Genomic DNA, 21,489 nt, shown 5'->3' with positions numbered 1-21,489 from the left:
CATAAGTATCATTATATTGATTTCATTTAATTCATTGTTAAATAGTTTATTTTATTATTAATTTCTTGCTTTGTGAATTTTCTTGCAGACATTTTAATATTCGTCTAAAGCGAGACACTTCAGTTTTTTCAAAAAATCTCATTGTTGAGACACCTGATGGTGAAGATAAGAATTTTGATACCTCTCACATTTATGAAGGTCATCTAATAGGTAAGTCAGTTTTTTTCTCTTTCTTTTACTAGTTTATTTTTACATTTTCTTAAATAGATATTTTTTGTCTCAATTTTCACTAAGAACTTATTTTTATTTCCCTGAGAATCTTCTATAAATAAACAATGTTTAAAAAATAAAAATCAAAACTATTTCTGCTTTAAATTAAAAATAAAAAGAAGCAACTTTCCACCATTTTTTAAAACATGTAAATTTTTTGCCATCTATAATTAAAAATATTGTTAAGCTATTTCACTACTAAAGAATCAATCTTTGAAAAGAAAGGAAAGAAATGATACTGCTCATGTGAAATACTTTGAACAGTGGTGTCCTTTGACCTTCTTATCTGGAACACTAAAGTTATGAGACCCCTCAAACTGAAATGATGCATTAAATGCTCTCAATTCCTCTTACCCACTAAAAATTCCTTTCTCTCAATTTGACTCCTGTATTTAACACAGCTGGGTTAAAAAAAATTCAGTCATCGATCAAGTTTAGTCAAGCATAAATTATTCAGACACTTGACAGATGATTGATTGTAAATAAAACATTCTTCATATGACCTAAATTTTGTTCCTTTTACTTTCTATGAATATTTGTATTTTCATAGAAAGTTTAGTAAATTTATAGTTTAGCAAAATTAAGAGTGTGATTAATCTTGAACTTTAGTGTGAGTTTATTGTATATAATGAATTGGTGGTTTTAACAATTTTATTTTTGAATATATCATCATATACAGGGGTCTGTCCAGGCCGAATTTACTACCGTTTAGCGGTACCTTCACAAATTCAATTTTAGGTGAAACGGTAGTTTCACAAATTCAACTTAAGGAAAAACGGTAGTTTCACAAAATACTTTTTCTTAAAATTGTATAAGTTATAAGAGTTTCAATTTGTATGTTGTAAGTCATTTGCATTGAAAAATATGGATTCTTCTCAGAGTAAGATTTTTGGACGATTTTCTATCTTCGAAAAGTTCCTTGCGCATCAATTTTTGCTCTATTGCACTGAAATTTTTTTCAGGGATTGTTTGATGTTTGTTCTAAAGATAGAACTTCAATTAGTTAGCATTGCACAAAAATTTGTGTTGCTAATATTTAAACGAAAGTTTATGAATAGTAATTTTTTGATGAAAATTTAAGAGCGATGTGTAAAAAAACTTTTGATACACATTATTGCTCTATATTGTACCTGAAACAAGTTAAATACATTTAAGTACTTATAACCTCCTTTTTTGTACAAAAATAATTTTGAAAAAAGCAAAACTGATGCGCAAGGGACATTTTATGTATTGCTAATTTATCGTTAATTAAAAATATACTTTTAGCTGTAACTTGAAAAATAATTAATGTTTTCTTAAAAAAAATTATACACAGGCTTCTATTGAGCTTACCCAACATTCAATAAAAATTTCATATGGCAAGTAGGAAAATTAAAATTTTTGGTTTTGAGCGTCCATTGTCCCCTTAAGAAACAATAAATCTATATTTTTACCATGTTTTTGTATTGATTTTGTAACATAATTTTTAATTTTTCACAAATTATGTCTAAATTTTCACAAAATAGGTACCTTTCAGAAAAACCTACACAGACCCCTGATATAATTACGTCACAGGATTATATAAGGTGTATATAATAAAGCTGAAAAGTTCAAATTATTCATTTTAATTTCTGGTATTATTCATATACAGGGTATCTGCACACCTGGAAAGTCATGAATTTCCGTATTGAACAAAATCTGTCATAAAATGTCATGATTTAAACTTTTTTTTTTTTTTTAAAAAAATCATGAAAAGTCGTGGGTTTAGGTCACCGAAAAATCTAATTTTTAAAATGGAATTTAACTCCCTCTCCCCAATTTTACGGTGTTCCGAATATCCGAATTTGTTACAAAATCAACACTCAAAGTCATATTTTATTAAAATATAAAAAGTTTTTATCATGTTCTTTAAAAACTATGGTGTTCTTTCAAAAAAATGAAGGAAAAATTGTAATTTCTAGAATGAAGTATCTTTTAAATTTCTGTGACTTCAGAATTATTATTTTTTTTATCTTTTTTATTTTATCAATTTGAAATTCTAGCTGAAGCAAGCCAGTCATTGGCAATTTTTTTTTTACTCTGAAATGAGAACAGAAAAATCAGGAGTATTTCTTTCCTTTCTGATGAACAGGAAAAGTATATTTAGAATGTAATTCTGCAGAAGAAGAAAACAAATTATTTACTCAGCTATTTTATTGCTTCAACTCTTTCTTTACTCTGTTTTTTTTTTAAAATTTAAAATCTATAAATATGAAGATGTAGAGTGTAACAATTTTGGTTATACCTATCATTTTAATTAATATTATTATAATGCTTTTTAAATTTATTATTCTGTTTTTGTCGGAGAAAATAGTAACTTTGTTAAGTCATGGAATTAGCCATGGAAAGTCATGAATTTGAAAATCCAGAATGTAGCAGATACCCTGTATATAAGAAAAATTTTTAGTATATTGAATATATTGATTTTGTTTTGTAATATAAAAATTTATTATAATATTGTATTGACTTGTTAATATGTTGTTTTTCAATTGTGAAATATAAATTTCCCTTTTTATTAATGTGAATAATATAAGGCTCTAAATACACTTACTTTTCCTTTATCAGATGAACATGGATCCCATGTGTATGGCTCTATACGCAATGGTATTTTTGAAGGAAAAGTTCATACAGATAATGATACATATTTCATAGAAAGAACTCATAAATATGGTCTGAAAGATCAGCCATATCATTCTATTATATATTCAGACAATGATGTAAATGATCCATATGAATCAAAAAGAGAAGACAATGTTGGTGGTTGTGCTGGAACTGGTAAAGTTCTACAGTGGATGCAAGATATAAGTAGTTCTGCAGTTCCAGAAAAGACTGTAAATAAAAAGGAGTTCGATAAAAAGCAATTTTTTGAGGTCTGTATTAAATGTGAAGCAACTATGTTTTTCAGTTTTTATGAAACTACAACTTTTTGGTTCATTGTTATCAATGTTTGTTAATTTATTTTTAGTGTTAATTTTAAATTTGTTCTTTGTTTATTGATCTATACATATCATGCAAAGTAAATCCTACCTAAAAAAAAAAATCCTGTTATATTTCGGCCCTTTGACCGAAGAATATATAATGTTAGAAGAAGTCTAGCTACTTCAATACATAGCTGGGACCAGCTAGGTCCTTCTGTATGACAAGAAAAGCGCCAAAGGTTTTTGAGCCGAGGTATGCACACATCTTTCATCCATCATAGCGTCTCTAAACTTGTTTAACAACAAATTTTTCGCTATCTTTAAAGTGACTGTCCAATATCTATTTAAATTATACACCTGTGGGGGCGGAGTTATCGATCATGCCAACCTTCATCTATCAAAAGGTACCTCGTGATTGAATCAAGTTAGCTTGTCTTATATACCAGTGATTTGATGTTTTTAATTTTCATAATGGTAGTAACACCTCAATACTGCCCCCACCAGAATTTTATCAGGGATAGAATTCAATGAACGGATACCACTAGTTGCTGTACTTGTGAATGACCAGGAGAGCTGGTTTTAAGGTCACCGGGTTTTTGAGTGCTGAATGTGAGAGGTGTATTAACTTCACAGTCGTAGACGCTCCTGTGTTGCCATTAGCAGTCGAATGTATGCAGGTAGCCATTGAGTTTAATGGAGACGAGACTGAGTAACAACAGCTTGAGGAGATAGATTATGTCGCAGTCACTAGTAGCAAGTCATCTGTTCAATGTGGATCATCCAACGAAGTAGGCGTTACTGTCAAGATTTTTGCGAAGTGGGCGTTACTGCGTGTTCAAATCGCGTCTGGGTCACCAATGTGGGGGCGGAGTTATCGATCATGCCAACCTTTATCTATCAAAAGGTACCTCGTGATTGAATCAAGTTAGCTTGTCTTATGTACCATTGATTTGATGTTTTTAATTTTCGTAATGGTAGTTACGCCTCACACCTATGTTAAAATAATAAATTATATTTATTTTTCAATGAATTCGTCACAAGTAAATATTTTCCTTGTTTAATAAGTTAACCTTTTTCAAAACCATATAAGTCTGTAAAGAGGGTTTTGAGTAACTTTTCATTAGCTGTTTACATGAGTGGGAAGAGACTAGGAGAAATGTGTTGTTTTTTTTTGTGGAGCGGAGGATAATGGGGTTTCTTACGAGCTAAGGATGGAGAAACCCTGTGTTAGGAGGCAGGTTGTTTTCCCAGCAATACTTCCACACCTCGATGGACCCGTGCCTCCGAAATAGGTTTACACGGGGGCCTATGAGAGCTGGTCGTCTCACTTATATATTCTTTGCTTTGACTACTAAACCAACTTAGTTGTTTTATTATTATTATTATTAATAGTTTTTTTAAAACTGTTTTTCAAGTAATTCTGAATATGAAATAAAGCATAAATTCTAACATAATTAAAAAATTATTCTTTAGCAAAATATTAATTTCTAATCTTTTCAAGGGCTAAGTGTAATGTGGTTGGTTTCACACAAAACGCTCTTAACGCGGACTATTTTGTCCTAATTCTTGATATAGGATTCCAATTCTTGTTCAAAATTAGTGTATAATGTTTAATGTAATCATTTGCAATTTAAGATCTATCCCATAATATAAAAAAATGGAATTGAAGTAAATATAGATGTTGTTGTCCAAACAATTTTTATTTGTTTCACGAGTAAGCAATGTGTCTGACCTATAGGGTTATGTTTTACATAATCCAGTGTTATTTTTTAATTCTTTTCATTTTAATGATGTAAATGTTTAGTTCTACATGTAATTTATGATACGTTGAAAAGGATTTTTTATTAATACCTTTTTGGTTTTAAAAAAATTAAATAATCTGTATAATTAATCTGAATTTTAATCTTGATTTATTTTTTTATTTCAGAATATTGTTCGAACAAAACGAAGCTCGCCACTTGTGAGAGACTATCATAATATTTATACAAGAGATGCACAACAATATAATCCCTATTCCATGAAAGAGATCAACTCTGAGAAACGAGCCTGTTCTCTTTACATACAAACTGACACTTTTTTATGGGACCACATAAAAAACTATGAACTATCAGAAACAAATATAAGAGAAGAAATAACTTCTTTAGTTTCTCAACATATTAAAGCTGTAAATCATATATATGAAAACACTGACTTTGATGGTTTTCGTGGAATTAAATTTGTAGTTCAAAGGATAAAGGTAATTATCAAAAAAAAAAAATTTAAATTTTTTGTTATTACTTGTTTTAATAAAATTTTCTACTGTGTGTATATTCAACTATAGGGTAACTCTGATAACTCCAAACCATTATTATTAGTCTAAAATGCACTAAAACCTCTGAGCAACAGTCCCATAGTGACCGATAATAAGAGATGGCAACTTTTTCGAGATATCAAATTGGTTGTTCATTAAAAGAATTTTTTTTTTTCTAAACCATCCTAAACAGTACCATTCAAGAAAAAGATTAAAATATGCATAATTTTAAGAGATTACACAGGTATATAGTTAACTTACACACAGTTTGTTATCTTATAATTAACTTTTAACGAAATTAGTTATTCTTTTTTGAAAATAACTTTTACAGGGATGAGATTTTTTAGTGGATTTCCGCCTTTTTGGCTTTTGTCTCTCGAATTTCAGCCTTTTTATCAAAAACTCCAATTCTCTATAAGTTTCAGTTTTTTTTTTTTTAAATAAATATTCCGTTTTTTCTGAAAATTCAGCTGTTGAAATAAAATAATTATATTTATTTCCGATTTTCAAAAATAAACAGAAAATTCAAACTACGTAGTTGCCAACCCTTCCTCATTTTTAATTATTTTAGCTATTTTCTCCGCTTTTATGCACAGAAAATAAGATTTTCCGCATTTTACCAGATAGCTCATATTTTCGTAATTCAGACGTCACTGCATTTTACTATCAAACATTAATTCTTTTTAATTACTTGTTTTAAAAGTTGTGCATTGCGATTCTTATTCGTGTGATTTCAACATTGCAATTCTCATTTGCGAGATTTAAAAATCTAATATCGCGATTCATATTTACGCGTTTTTAAAATCCTATGTAGCAATTCGTATTCACGCAAGTTTAAAATCCAACATGCGGTTGTAGTATCAAACATCGATTTTTGTAATTATACATGATTTAAAAATTAGGCTTTGGATTTGTATTCACACGATTTAGAAANGGTTTTTTTTTTTTTTTATACCGAGGATGCATACCGATTTATTTTTTGCGTCCCAATTTTTCGATTTTATTAAAATGTTTCGATATCAAAGATTAAAAAGTCGGGAAATTTATAAACTTTCTTCAAAAATTTACGCGTCCCGCGGGACGCGTAGCGATCATTTTTTTGCGTCCGATTTCAATTTTTTGCGTATTTTACGCGCTATAGCGCGTAAATGTCTTCACTGATTATATATTCATATATGTATGTATTCATGTATTAATAAATTAGTACACAATTTTATATCAACACATAGTTATCTGGAATTTATTATTAAGCAATTACACGCATGTAAGATTTACTTGCGTGAAAATTCAGCTTTTTTGCCTTTTGGCCAATGTCATCCCTGTTTATATCAAAATTAATAATATCAATAGTTTTATGATTCAGTTCTTTGTCACCATTATTTAGAGCATAAGTCTGGTTGTTGGGAAATTTTAGTAATTCATCAGAATACATTTTTATTTTTGTTCCTCTCTTATCGTTTTAACTGCTGTTAGCCATGTTCATCTAATTTTTGTGTGCTTATTCCTTTTATATACTATTCTCAATACTTATGATTATATCCCCCAGTGAAAGGAATTTTCACTTGTGATTGTTACTATTAAGTTACTTTAAAGTTCTTGTTCAGACTTTTACTCTACCAGTTTCTATAACATGAAAAAATTAAATTGGTCTATGAATATTAAGCAGGTAGATGCACAAGTTATTTTTCTTGCATCTGCGTTAACAATTTATATAATCTGCATAAAATGAAAGCTGAACAATGACACACCTACAATTCTTGCTTATTGTGATCTGCGATTCATGCAGACCACCCATAAAAAAAGACAGCTCATCTGTAGTAAGCTGTATTGAAATGTCAAATTGTAACTAACGTATGTGAGCTTAAAATTTGTGCTTTTCTAATTAATGGATTACAATAACCAAATTGAAGGAATCTGTGTTTGGAATTTCGAGTACTAAGGAATATCATTACAACTTTGTTATAAAATCTTGCAAATTGTAACACGGGCCATTCACAGATGCAATGTACTTTTTTTTCCTTAACATCTTTCATTTTAGCTTAAAAACTGATATTTTGCTAGTTTTTAATTATTTTTATTGTTTTTATGAAATGAAGTTAATTCTAAAGGTTTGTCAAATAATTCATTGTTATTCTTCACGCAACTTACTTTTGTATCTTTTAAATGAGAATTTACTGTATTTTGTTTTAGATCAATGACACACGAGTTTGTGAACCAAGGAGTAAACGTGCCAATCCTTTTTGTTCACCAAACATAGATGTCTCGAATTTTTTGAATTTGAACTCTCAGTTTAATCACGATGACTTCTGCTTAGCCTATATTTTTACATACCGTGATTTTTCTGGAGGAACTCTAGGATTAGCTTGGGTTGCCTCTGCTTCAGGTACTCAAATTTAAAAACTTTATGTAAACATTCATAATATTTTACATTTTAATTTAAATATAGTTAAGTTCTAAACATAGTTATCAATTGAGTCTGGATTTAATTTAGATAATCAAGTATTCAGATAATCAAATTACTTATAAGCATTTATAACAAGTTGATTGAATGATTAGTATTATTTATTACTGTTTTTTCTTTTCCTTCATAGTCAAAAGCATTTTTTGAATACAAATTTAAAAAATAAAACTATGGATCAAGCTGATTTTAGAAATAAGTTTTTTGAAAACTTAGTAGGTATTTATGATATTGCATAAACATATTAAAAATTCTTAAATTTTATGAAACTATTAAGTTTGAAACCATGAGACTTTATTAAAGCCCTATTAAATTTAACTATGAGTTTGCTAGTTTTCAATGTTTGAAAATTTTAGTTTAATAAAGCTGAAATAAAATGCCTTTTTAAACAACGTGTTTAGAAGCATGTTTGTGTACAGCAATTATTAATTTATTTAACAGTCTAGAAAATTTACCTATGTGCAAGTTATAATAAATTTTCAGGGCTTATACAGCTCAGGAGAAACATGAAAACTCTAAAATTTCCTCTAACTTAAAGAATCAGAATGAATCTGAAAAATAAATTAGGAACATGAAAAAATATGGGAGGTTTTTTATATTCTTTACAAATGCGGTGTTATGAATTGAGTATATCCAATCACATGATCAAGTGCTGAAACATGTTAGAAACACGTTACATGAAACGTGTTAAAAGAGGAAAACACTTAGTGTTCATTTTCTAATCGAAGGTGCTAACTGCTATTATGAATATAAACTTATTGAACAAAATTCTTTTAAATTAAAGTTTTTGAAATATAAACATTTTTTACTGCACTAGGTTTAATAAAATATAAATTCATTAATCTCTGAGATTAAATGGATTTGTAACATTTATAATAAATGGATATAATTTTTTATTATTAAAAAAAGTTAGTTAATGTGCAATTTCTTGATGAAGTGAAATATTAAGAAGTGTCTATTCATTAATTTATCATATACATACCATTACGACAAAATAATTCTAATATTGTTACAATATTTTACTCAAAGCAATAAGTTTGTTTCCATTTCGAGTTTACTCATTGGAGGTCTTCAAGTATTAATGTTTTTATAGTTTATTTGTTAATTATTATTAAAGTCCATTTAAAAATATTTTATATTTCTTGTTTAAAATGATTAATTGTGCTGTTATATCAACTGTTCTATATTCTGTGAAAAAGTTTGTAAAATTTCATGAAAAACTAAATTCTGTTTTTAAGTTTGCCGACATTTTAAAAAGCTGGACATTAGATGACAGCTGCAAAGTTGCATGTTATATGAACTTCCAAATTATTTATATGTGATGGTGAACAAAATAACTTTAAATCGAATTAATTAAATAGAAAGTATTCTAAATTTACTATGATTAGAAATATTTTGCCCTGTAAGTAGGACATGATGGCATCTCTGATTATTTCTTGAAAACTGTTAACTGATGCTAATTTTTCTAGGCGCTTCAGGTGGTATTTGCGAGAAATACAAATCTTACACTGAAAATATTGCTGGCCGACAAGTTCAAACAAAAAGAAGTTTGAATACAGGTGTTATCACATTTGTAAACTACAATAGCCGTGTACCACCGAAGGTGTCTGAATTAACACTAGCACATGAAATTGGTCACAATTTTGGATCTCCTGTAAGTATTCTATTTCTCTCCATCGCAATACTATAGATGTCATGCCATTTTTATAGTGTAAATAATATTGCCTAGATGTTATTATTTTATTAATATTCTGATGAATTTATTTTGCATTGCAGTGTCTAAATTAATGAAATTTCCTTGAGAGGTTACAAAGTTTTTAGGTTTTTATAAGTTAATTTTTACTTATTTTAGCAATCTATTCATTTGTCAGTTCTGAAATCACGAAAGAGTTATTTTAAAGCATATATTATTTATTTTTTGCCTCTAACTTGGATATGTGTATTTTATTATGTTTTTGTTTATATATTTAAGTATTTGTAACATTGCTGTATGTTAATACAGTGAAACCCCGCTATAGTGAACCTTCAAGGGACCGAAATTTTTGTTCACTATAACCGGGAGTTCACTATATCCGTTACTCAGGCAATTTAACTAATGGTTCCCAAACTCCTCCCTTTTATTATACATTATTCAAATAATTGACTGAAAATATTATGTAGTAGCAAAAAATGTGTTATTTTTCATTATTCTTCGTCTTGCGTGCAAAAAAAATTAGTANCTATTCGTATTCACTCGATTTAAAAAATGTACACCCCGATTTGTGTTCACATATTTTTTAAACCCTAGCATCGCTATTCGTGTTCATTCAAGTTTAAAATCGAATGTCACGATTCATATTCGCGTGATTATAATATGAAACATCGATTTTCATATTCACGCAATTTATAAATTCAATATTGCAATTAGCTTTTTCTTGTTTTTAATCCAATATCCCAATTTATATTCATTCGTCTTGCGTCCAACAAAAAAAAAATTAGTAATTTTTAGCTGATGAGCAATCCTTAACATCAGATCTGGAAACTCTTCCTGACTCTCAGATAATTTTTCCTTAATTTCTGTTATTCCGCTTTTTAAACCTGTCTAACCTGCCATTCGAGCACATAAAATTAGTCTCATAAAATCGCTTAATACATTCACCGACATTTGTCCAGATACTGGAAGATTGCGGCTTCTTCTAATGGTGAACCACTTCAGCAATTCTTCTTCAACATCCTTGTGATCTGCTTTTCTCAACTTTTTTCTGCCTTCTAAATTTTTTTCATGAGCAGAAATTATTGTCTATTTTTCCATATGTTACGAACTGCAGATTTGAATAGTTTATATTCCCTTCAAATATCAACTTGATTGCGTCCATTTTAAATATTTCTGACTATGCCCATTTTATCATCAATGGAGAACGTTTTACGTTTACTGGTGTCCATAGTTAAATTTGAGACACTTGTTTGCAGACTTTTTTTTAACTGAACTGAGAGCAAAAAGGAGTTGAAATGAGGGCCATATCGGCACATATTAGTGTCCAACCCTTTGACCAATAACGAATAATTACTCATTAACTCTGACAGAAAATGCATATTGATCCCACTGACACCTTACAGGTGCATCATCTGCCTGAGTTGGAAACATCTGCTTGATTTGTTTAGGGATTGGAAAGTGAAATAAAAGAAGCAAACAAGAAAAAATGCTTATCGCTACATTCCCCTCTATAGATGGTTTTAAACATTGGTAGATGTGTTTTATTTATTTTGAAGTAGAAATTTCAAAATTTTTACAAAAAAAAAAAAATGAAAAAAATCAGTCGGAGACAGAAAAAAGTTCATTATATCCAACTTCCTCACTTTTTTGGTTCACTATATCCACAAAAAATAACATTATACGTGTATAGCAAAGCACAGGACCGAATATTTCGTTCACTATATCCGGGAGTTCACTATAAACCGTGTTCACTATACTGTTTGACTATACTTCTAACATTTTTGCATAATTTTGTTAATAAATCTTGAATTAAACTTTGATCTATTTTAATTGTCACAGAACATGAGCTAATTCGTTTGCAAATTTCTCTGCCAAGAATTTTTTTCTTTTGGATAATGTATGTATGTTAAATAAATAATTCCAATAAAAGATTACTTGATTAAAAATTTCATTCGCTTCAAAAATATACAAATTGGAAATAACAATCTACATGTTTCAAGTGCTCAAAAATTTTAAAAGTGGGCATCTGTATATATCTGTTAGCTATATGGGAAGGCTATCGTGTTCTTCTCTGAACTAAGTTTTGTGTCAATATTGAGTCCAAAAAAATTATGAGAAATAAATTTTGAACTGTGTTTCATTAAGTCGACATTTTTTAAGTTGAACAAAATTCTTAAACTTTCAATGCACATAAATTCAAAAGAAAAATCATTTTATATATTTCAAAAATTTATTACTTTAAGTAAATAAAAATGAATTATTTATTTCGGTCTTCTTTAGTTCATTAGCTGTAAAATCTAAAAAATATATTATTTGGCTGTGCTCGTAATTTATAATTAGTTGATAAATTAGAAATACTGTCTAATATTTTATATTATACTTTTTTTTTCTTTAAGCATGATTATCCAAAAGAATGTAGACCAGGTGGTGCTAAAGGAAACTACATTATGTATGCCAGTGCTACCTCTGGTGACAGACCGCATAATAATAAGTTTTCTGAATGCAGTATACATAACATTAGTGCTGTGTTAAGAGCCGTATTTAGCAATGAAGGGAAGGAGAACTGTTTCGAAAGTAAGTGCATATTGAAGATATTTTTCTAGATTTGTTTTGTTTAGTTGCTTTTCAACTGGTATTTAAGACTTATTGTTTATAAAAAATGACCTTTCACTGGAAATTTAAAAAAAATTATTAATATATATGCTTATTATTTTTGCAGAAGATGATGGTGCTTTCTGTGGTAATAAAATTGTTGAAGATGGAGAAGAATGTGATTGTGGTTATGATGAGAAAGAATGTACAGAAAAATGTTGTTATCCTAAAGAAGTAGGAAAATTTTTAAATCGCGGTGAACCTGCTATTCCTTGTCATTTAAGAGCACCTCACAAATGCAGGTTTGTGCAACTTTTATTTCTATCTTTCTTAAAACTTAACAGTTAAGATTGAAATTCATTTTCAGTTACATACTTTTCTTTACATACTGCTAGTGTTGCATTTATGGAAAAATAAACTAGCTCTTAAAATATAAAAAATCATTATTTTTATGAAGAAACAAAACATTATTGAGGTACAGTTCTTTTAATTAAAAAATATTTTTATTTCATAATAACGTTATTAATTCTGTTAATTTGAAGAAAATTTTAATTTTTTTGTACTTTTTTAATTTACAATAATATGATAGCTGCTATCTGTTACGATTAAATCTATTTGTTCCTATTTAAAGCCTTTTTTCAAAAATGCGATTTTACGTCATTCTGATTTTTCGATATTCTAGCTCCTTTTTTACTTTTTATACTGATTTTCTTTCAGCTCGGACTGGTCTTAAAATTAGAAGCAGGCCATGGATTTAACCTTGAATATTCGCAGAATTCTACTCATCTGAAAACCATTAGTTTATGGACTTAATTTAAAAACTTATAATGTGACGAAATTTTGAAACTTTTGTTGAATCCTGCTAATGAGACGTTTATCTACATATGATACTTCTACCACTTTGATTTGGTGGATTTTCGCGTTTTCGATTATTTGAAACTACGCTGGAATCTGCTGGTATCGTGATTCTTATTCACGGGATTTCAATATCAAACATAGATTTTCGTATTTACTTGATCTAAATATTAAGCGTTGCTATTCGTATTCACTCGATTTAAAAAATGTACACCCCGATTTGTGTTCACATATTTTTTAAACCCTAGCATCGCTATTCGTGTTCATTCAAGTTTAAAATCGAATGTCACGATTCATATTCGCGTGATTATAATATGAAACATCGATTTTCATATTCACGCAATTTATAAATTCAATATTGCAATTAGCTTTTTCTTGTTTTTAATCCAATATCCCAATTTATATTCACGTGATTTTAAAACGCTATATTGTGATTCATATTCGCCCAATCCAATATCGCAATCTTGTAAGAATTTTTTTTTTTAATTACTAGTTAATTTAAAGGTTTGATATTCTTCATTAGTAGGTAATTAAATAATAAAAGTTAATTAAAAAAATTATACCAAATATGAAGCCAGTATATAAATTGATATCTTGATATTGATTTTTTGCACATAAAATATTCAGGGTTTTTCACTTTAAGTCACAATTACCCCTAATTTTGTCATGCTTTGTGTTCTTTTTTTTTTTTTTTTTTTTTTTTTTTTTTTTGTTTGCAGCTATAATAATATGTATTAAACAACTTTTAGACAAGGTAGCCCCAGAAAAAGGGAAAAAGTTGAGGAATTTTATCAATTTGTAAAAATTAGGGAAATAGCAGGTAATTTAACTAGCAGGTAAATATGCAAAAAGTCAGAGAAAATGGATTAATTGAAGTTTATTGTACCTGATAGTCCATTATTATTATTATTTTAAATTGGTCTTATTATAATTTTTTTATGACTCTTTTTTTTTTTTTACGAATTGCAAGTAGTGCAAAACGAAATTGTAAGAAAAACTAAATTGAATTACATTCTGTAATATATTTTTTGCAGGAGAATAAAGCACACAACTATAAAATTTATAATCAAATGCTTACCAGGCTTGCAAAATTCAGAGAAATTTGGTAGGATCAGGGAATTTAATTTTCTGAGTGTTAGTGGCCACTCTGTAGTGGAATTGATTTGAATTATATTAATTGTGTTTTATTTATAGCATGTTTGTGATATTTTAATTAAAAAAAATATTTTAATCAATATTTTTAATTAAAAAAAATTATCTCTTTCTTCTAGTCCTAGTCGTGGTCCATGTTGTGATTTCAGTTGCAATTACATCAGCAAAGGCAGATTGTGTAAAGCTGAGTCTGATTGCACCAAAGAATCTCGCTGCGAGTATCCTTTTCATAACTTTTCCACTTATTTCACTGAAATTTCTTTTTGCATTTGTTAACAGGAAAAATAATTTTATGCCACATGTTGAGTTGCTAAAAAACAAGAATTCAAGTGTATAGTTTTGTAACTGGTGTATGCTTTACAAATTTCTTTAAAAAAATATATATATTTTATTTATATCTTAACTTTGAAGAAAAAGAACTAAATATATAAGAAATTAGATTTAAGTCTTTTTCGGTCTCCCTAGTTTTTTTCTTTCTTTTTTTCAGCCCTTAGTTTAAGTATTATTAATTTTATTTTTAGTTCGAGCTGATATCTTAGTTTTGTAGTTCTAGATATTTATATTGATACTTTTCTGAAATTTGCGTTTTTGTCTCATGTATAGAATAATTAAATATTTATTTTTATAATTTTTTTAAATATAACTTAACATTAAAGAAAATTTTCTTAAATCCCTATTTTCATGTAAGTTAAAGATATACGAGGTGTGATCAAAAAGTATCCCACTTTTGTTCATAAAATAAACGTTTATTATGATATAATTATTTAATACAAATCCCCTTCAAAGTAGTCCCCTTGGGCTGCCACACACTTCTTTTAAATGCATTAACTTTTAATGCATACTTTTTAATGCATTAAAAATGTTTATTACCAGTTTTATATTTCAGACTAAAATAAGAATTACTGATATTTTTTGCTNTATTTTTATTTTGATTTCCTCTTTTTTACTTTCTGACTACTCTCATCCCTGAAATTAGTCTCGAGTTTCTATTGTGATTGGCTAATTCAGTGTTTCACTTCTTCAAGATTACCACAGTATCTCCTGTCTTGAGTGTCTTAAGATTCTATATAGCTTTAGTTTGGATATTTAGATTATAGTGATCTTAGTCTTTCTCAAGTTTTCCTTAATAAGTTAACAGTGGCTTTGCTGCTGAATGTCCTGCACCTTCATCGAAACCTAATCGAACAATTTGTAATGAAGGTACGCAGGTTTGCTGGAGTGGGGAGTGTATTGGATCTATATGCCAAAGATATGATATGGAAGAATGCTTTCTAACAGAAGAACACCAAGCTAAACCTGAACAAATGTGTGAAGTAGCTTGTCAGGATCCAGGTTTGTAACTTTTTAGCGTTATTTTTTTTCCTAAAGTGCCTTCTCAATTCTATTATTAAAAAATTCAAATTCATTTGTTCTCTTCAATTCCTGATTCTCTAAGAATTCACATCTATAATAAAACTACTTCAAATCTTAGAGAACAGCATGAGTTATTTTATATTTTCCATTACTATGAGGACTGTTCATTTTTAGAATCAACTCCATTTCAGCTTGTCTGAAAACTGTTAATGAAAAAACGAATTTGGTCGAAACGGGACATTCACTTTCTCCATTTAGATTGATAGATAGCAACCCTTTGACCTTAAAACTTTCTTAGCTATTCTGCAGGGATAATGTGTTTGCTTAAATAAATGTATTTAATTAACATTCTTAAAATAATTCTTTTAGTAATCATACCATATGCAGTTCTGCAACCATAACCATATTTATTGATTCAACTGTGATTTACTATTTTTGTTTACTAAATAAAGAATGCTGTTACATAGCTATTGCAATTTCAAGCACAAAGCTTCCTGCTTCATCCATTATTATTATTATTTTAATTACTGCAAAAAGCTGTTTATTGTTTTATCTCCCACTCATCCACCCAAGACAATAGTACAAAAGTGAATCCCTTTGCAATTTTAAATAGTTGCTCTTTATTATTTTTTCAATTGCACATTCTGTCTAGACATAATTATATGTTAAATTAATTAAAGGCTAAACATTTGTTACTTGTATAATAAAAAGTATGGAAGTGCCTGTTTTAGTGATTCAAGTCTACTCTTTTTTATTCTTTCTTGTGAATCATCAATTTAAGTCTGGGAAATAAAATATTTACACATTTTCTTTTTCTGAGCATATTTTTATTCCTTATAAAACTTAACTGGTTTATAATTTGAACAACTTTAACTCTTATTTAATCGACTAATGATTCCTCAAAAGAATATATTGTAATAAATTTATGTTTGATATTTACGTGGTTTTGGAGTTGATATATTTTTTAATAAATATTCAAAAATATGTTGAAAAAGTTGTTTTGCTTAGAAATAAATTTTAGAGTGAGATTTTTCTTGAATGTTTAATTCAAAGTAATGCTTATCCTGCTTTTTTGAAGTTTTTATTATTTTCCTGTTTTGGGTGCAGTTTTATAGTTTATATTGTTTTTAATTGCTACTGTTTTAAATTTGTTACAGGAAAAGAAAGTACATGCCGAAGTACGTATGTTATTTCCAAAATGAAGAATATAAGTGGCATTAAGCTAAGGCCTGGTTCTCCGTGCAATGATTTTAAAGGATATTGTGATGTTTTTCAAAAGTGTCGTGCTGTTGATGCAGAAGGTCCTCTTGCAAGGCTAAAAAACCTTCTCTTCAATCACAAGACATTAAAAACTATAAAGCAATGGGTTACAGTAAGTCTGTTACTTATGATTTTTGAATTTTGTGTGTTGAAGAAAATTATATAATTTTTTTAAGCCAAAAGGACAAATGAGCTCCAAATGTTCAAACTGTTTATAACTATTAATAATCTAAAATTCCTATGTTTGGATATTCATTCATAAAAAGATATTTTTAAAAAAAATTTCCAAAAAGCATAAAAAAGATATTGAAAGGAAAGCAAAAATTTCATTTTTACAAAAGCAATGCTGTTTATGTTTGTCTTATAATGATTTACTTCTCACAAACAAATTTTGGATGATCATATGAATGCCTCTTTTTTGTTTTGAAATTTTAAAAAAAAAATTAGAAAGTTGTTATTGATTTGGCAAGTAAGGCATACATATGTTACTATTTAAATCTAACTTCATGACATTTTTCTGACCCATAAATTAGTGACTAAAAAAAATATATATATATATATATTACTTAGAATGCTATAATAATTTACTTAAAATTAATTAGCCCAAATTGATTTTAATCTTTCCAAATTAATATTTACTACCCAATATTGATTGGAATTTACTGTGTACATGTATTAGTGGTGTGAAGTACAATTCTTGACTGGTCAATGTGCAGTCTTCTATATTCTAAAAAAATGTGACAAAACTAAACGAGCCTTAAAGTGGGAGCTATTGATATGTCTTCTATGTTCTAAAAACATGAATTCGCATGTGGCCAGATGTGGATCTGGAATGATTATTATGGAGATTTCTGTTGTCCAACCTAAAATTAATGCAATGAAAAAAGCTTTGAAACAAGCATTAAAATTTTTATAGATGTTTTTAAACTGATTTTATAGAAAGTCACGCAATTTATGTACTGTGAAAAATTTTAATTTGTCTGGAGAATATATATATATATATATATATTTAAAGTTTCGTGCATACATCTTATGACCTTTTTCTATTCAAATAAGTACTTTTTAGTGTGTGTTAGAAGCAAGGTTGGGATTTTGACCTCAAAAACTGGTTTTTGATAGGTCACATCAAAAACCTGTAAAAATCTGACAAAAACTGTCAAAAATGTAGGGCAGGCTTTTCTATCGCTGGACATATTTTATTCGAAGTCAAATTACTGTTTAAGTCATACACATTATTACTTGCATCATAATTATGATTAATATTATATATCGAGTATAAAATATGAAGCCAAAATAATTTAAACTTTTACCTCTTTTTTTTTTAAACATGGTTATATTTATAATTTAGGATCATTATTATTTGATATATTATAACTATTCTGTTTATATCACAGATAATAACTATGAATTATTAATTATTATCAATCTAAGTATGAATTTTAATTTTATGCCACAGTTGAGCCAGATTTTATTTAGCCTTAGTAAAACAAAAGTAGTCTCATAATAGTGTAAGTGTTGTCTTATTCTCAATATTTATTATAAATCTTTAAATGTAAATTCGTTATTAATGCTTACAATATTAACTATGAATGATAATTATAATATATTCTCTGATAAGTAAACTAAAGTACAACTAACGAAAAATATAAATGTTTTTGGCAGTTATTAAAGTGTGTGTTTAATTAAGTTATTATCAGTAATTTAAAAAATTAACATATTAGATAAATTGCAATTTTACATATTTTTATTTTAATTGTTCTAAATTTATAATAGATTATAAATTAAAACCAAAATTTTGAATTTTTGACAGTAATTGCCAAAACAAAAAGGTTTATTGTTAAAATAACATTGAAGAACTTTATTGATTGATCTTTTTTAATTTTATTTGTACTTTTATTTACAGTTACTTCAGTTTTATAATGTCGATTAATTATTTTCTACACCAAAATTTTGGGTTTTCACATGGCAGTTAAGACCATGATTAAAACTGATAATACTGTCGATTGTAAAAAAAACTTGCCAATTCTGATAAGAAATGTGTGTGCATGTACTGTATTTGTTTTTAATTTTAATTCCCTTTTCCAGAGTTGCTGGTGGGGTGTACTGTTATCTGGTGTGGGATTTTTAATATTCATGGGCATTTTCATAAAGTGCTGTGCCGTCCACACACCGAGTAGTAATCCTAACAGAGCTCCGGCCCTGAGGATTCAAGATACTTTACGACATCCTGCTGATACTCTTCGAAGAAAGGTAAATAAGTTTAAATAATATTCACTGCTAGTTTCCTTTTTTTTTTAAATCTAAGGAAAAAATTTTTTATATTGTTAGAGTTTGTAAAAAATAGATCAATTTATAAAACTTATGCTATTCTAACTATTCTAAACTATTCTTTTACGGAACTGCTATATTTTTTTTTTCTTTTCTAGATTCTAGTTTCAAATGTAAAAATGATAGAAAGTTTTTTTAAAACTATTAAAAGTTTAACAAAATAAACTTTTATTTATACTTCTGTCTATTTTTAACACTTTTTGTTTTAAATTTTAAGAAACCCAATTTAATTTGACATTTATGTTTGAAGTAATCGAAAGGTTTCTTTGCAATTATCTTTAAAAAAAAAAAATTTACAGTTTTTGTATTTTTTTGAACTGATTGAAAATAAAAACCATAGAATTTTTTTTAAAAAACTATTAAAAGTTTAACAAGCAAACTACTTATTATTTATACTTTTGTCCTTGTTTTACACTTTTTGTTGAATAAGTGTCTAAATAATCCCATAGCAAGTTTAATAAGTTTTAATTAGCTACATAAAGTAGGAAAAATACTTTCAGGTACATTTATAATTTTTGGACCTTGTTATGAAGGAATTTTTTATTTTCACACTGTATTGGAAACATTTCATAAACAGTAACACAGAAAGAACCAGGATTTCTAAAACATTTGGCACTAAGTTATTATCTTACCACAAGTAAATTATAAGTTAGCATTTCATACAATTTTTCCTTTTAGTTCATAACAATTGCGGTCACAATCTGTTGCTGATTATAAGTTTTATTACATTTCTGTACAAGTTGGATGAAAAATGTAAAAGAATAATGAGTATGTATATGTTCAATTTATTTTTAGCGACATCGACCTCAGCCACAACCGCCTCCTGGGCCACCACCTCCCTATCCTGGTCCAAGACCAACAGCTCCTCCTGCTCCAGGGCCATCAATTGCTGGTCCCTCTCACGGGTATGGAGAAGGCCGTGGTCATTACAACCGTAGAGACAAAACACAACAACCACCTCATACGAGGAATAACAAAAATCGTGTTGACGATCATGCATATGTATATAACAAAGGCAATGCTTTTGAAATGAGGGGAAAAGCATATGCCTGACCAATTATAAACCTAGTTTCAATTGTTCAAATGCCTTTTCTCATTCTTCTGTCTTAGACTTTGAACTAAGACTTCATACAGTCATCAGAGGTGTCAGAGACTTGCAGCAGACATTCTCAACTCATTTTTATCTTCAACTGAACAAAATGTAAATTTAAAATGTAAACATCCTTTCAAACCAAAAATATAAAATAAATCAAGTTCAGAATTATGAAAATATATTGGGAGTCTCTTTGGTGCTGCTAATTACAAATCAGTATGACGGCTATTTACTAGTTTTTACTATTTGTTATATCATGTATGATGGCATTAAATTATTAATTGTTATGAGTGGTATATCTGAAAGAATCATATGTTTATTAACAACTGGAGCTTTTGTTAAATATATTTGGTGATTTACATTACTAAAAACTATGGTATTAGACATTTTTTTAGTGTTTTATGCTATTTATGTAACAACTTTTGTGTTGTATTAGGTTTCCCTCTACGAAAAAAGTACATTTTATAAATTATATTTCACATTTTGCAATGATTGAATGGTAATTGTAAAGTTTACTTTGTATATTGCAAAAATGTTGTTAAATGCACTATATATAAGAATTTTGTACAGTTAGATTTTCTACTTTTGCAATTTACTTAGATCTTTTTATCATTTGAAAACTGAAGCTTTTTTATTATTGTAATATATTAATTTTATTTGTTTTTTATATGCTATTTATTATACTTAAAGTAAAAAGTCTTTTTTTCTTCTTCAAAACCTGGATTATTATACATAGTAACTACTTAATGCTATTTGGTATATTTTAGTGTTCTTTTTTTTGTGATAGTAGTTCTATGATCACACTGGTTACATTCAATTTTTTTATTTATTCACTGTATAACCAAAGCAGATCAAATTTTATAGTTTTTTCTAAATACTATAGTAAACCTTTAGAATTTTCTACTTAAAAGTTTAATTAAGTTTCCTGCACTTCAGATTGTTTAATGCAAGATAGTCAAAGAAAGTTTAAAGCTCAATTTTAAATAGTCTTTCCATGCTTATTTAGTCTTTTCTTTTATGATAGTTTTTAAAATGTTATTATGATTTATATATTGCTTTATATGTTTCATTTTATATTAAGTTGTATGACTAGGCACATCATTATGTTCTAAGTATTTGATGTTTGTGTTATGTACTTAATAAAATTTGTGTGTTATATGTTTTCCAAATTTCAAGTACACTCCACATTCAATCTATTGATTGATACTC

General features: G+C 28.0%; 1 protein-coding gene across 1 annotated transcript in view; it reads left to right on the top strand.

Moving 5' to 3' along the window:
- Nucleotides 1–20,436, top strand: part of LOC107437723 (zinc-dependent metalloprotease kuz) — a 47,063-nt gene extending 26,627 nt beyond the window's left edge. Inside the window, exons 3-14 of the mRNA XM_043039550.2 lie at nt 89–210; nt 2,854–3,158; nt 5,134–5,442; nt 7,687–7,879; nt 9,424–9,608; nt 12,044–12,221; nt 12,367–12,541; nt 14,366–14,464; nt 15,385–15,578; nt 16,757–16,971; nt 18,945–19,109; nt 19,983–20,436. Of these exons, the coding sequence (XP_042895484.1) occupies nt 89–210; nt 2,854–3,158; nt 5,134–5,442; nt 7,687–7,879; nt 9,424–9,608; nt 12,044–12,221; nt 12,367–12,541; nt 14,366–14,464; nt 15,385–15,578; nt 16,757–16,971; nt 18,945–19,109; nt 19,983–20,240 (2,398 nt within the window). The 3' untranslated portion in view covers nt 20,241–20,436. The remainder of the gene's footprint in view (nt 1–88; nt 211–2,853; nt 3,159–5,133; nt 5,443–7,686; nt 7,880–9,423; nt 9,609–12,043; nt 12,222–12,366; nt 12,542–14,365; nt 14,465–15,384; nt 15,579–16,756; nt 16,972–18,944; nt 19,110–19,982) is intronic.
- Nucleotides 20,437–21,489: the final 1,053 nt, after the last annotated feature.

The sequence above is a fragment of the Parasteatoda tepidariorum genome, chromosome 9 (genome assembly GCF_043381705.1).
Source record: "Parasteatoda tepidariorum isolate YZ-2023 chromosome 9, CAS_Ptep_4.0, whole genome shotgun sequence".
Classification (NCBI taxonomy): Eukaryota; Metazoa; Arthropoda; class Arachnida; order Araneae; family Theridiidae; genus Parasteatoda; species Parasteatoda tepidariorum.
Note: the sequence above shows the minus strand (reverse complement) of the source record. Positions and strands in the feature narration are given on the sequence as shown.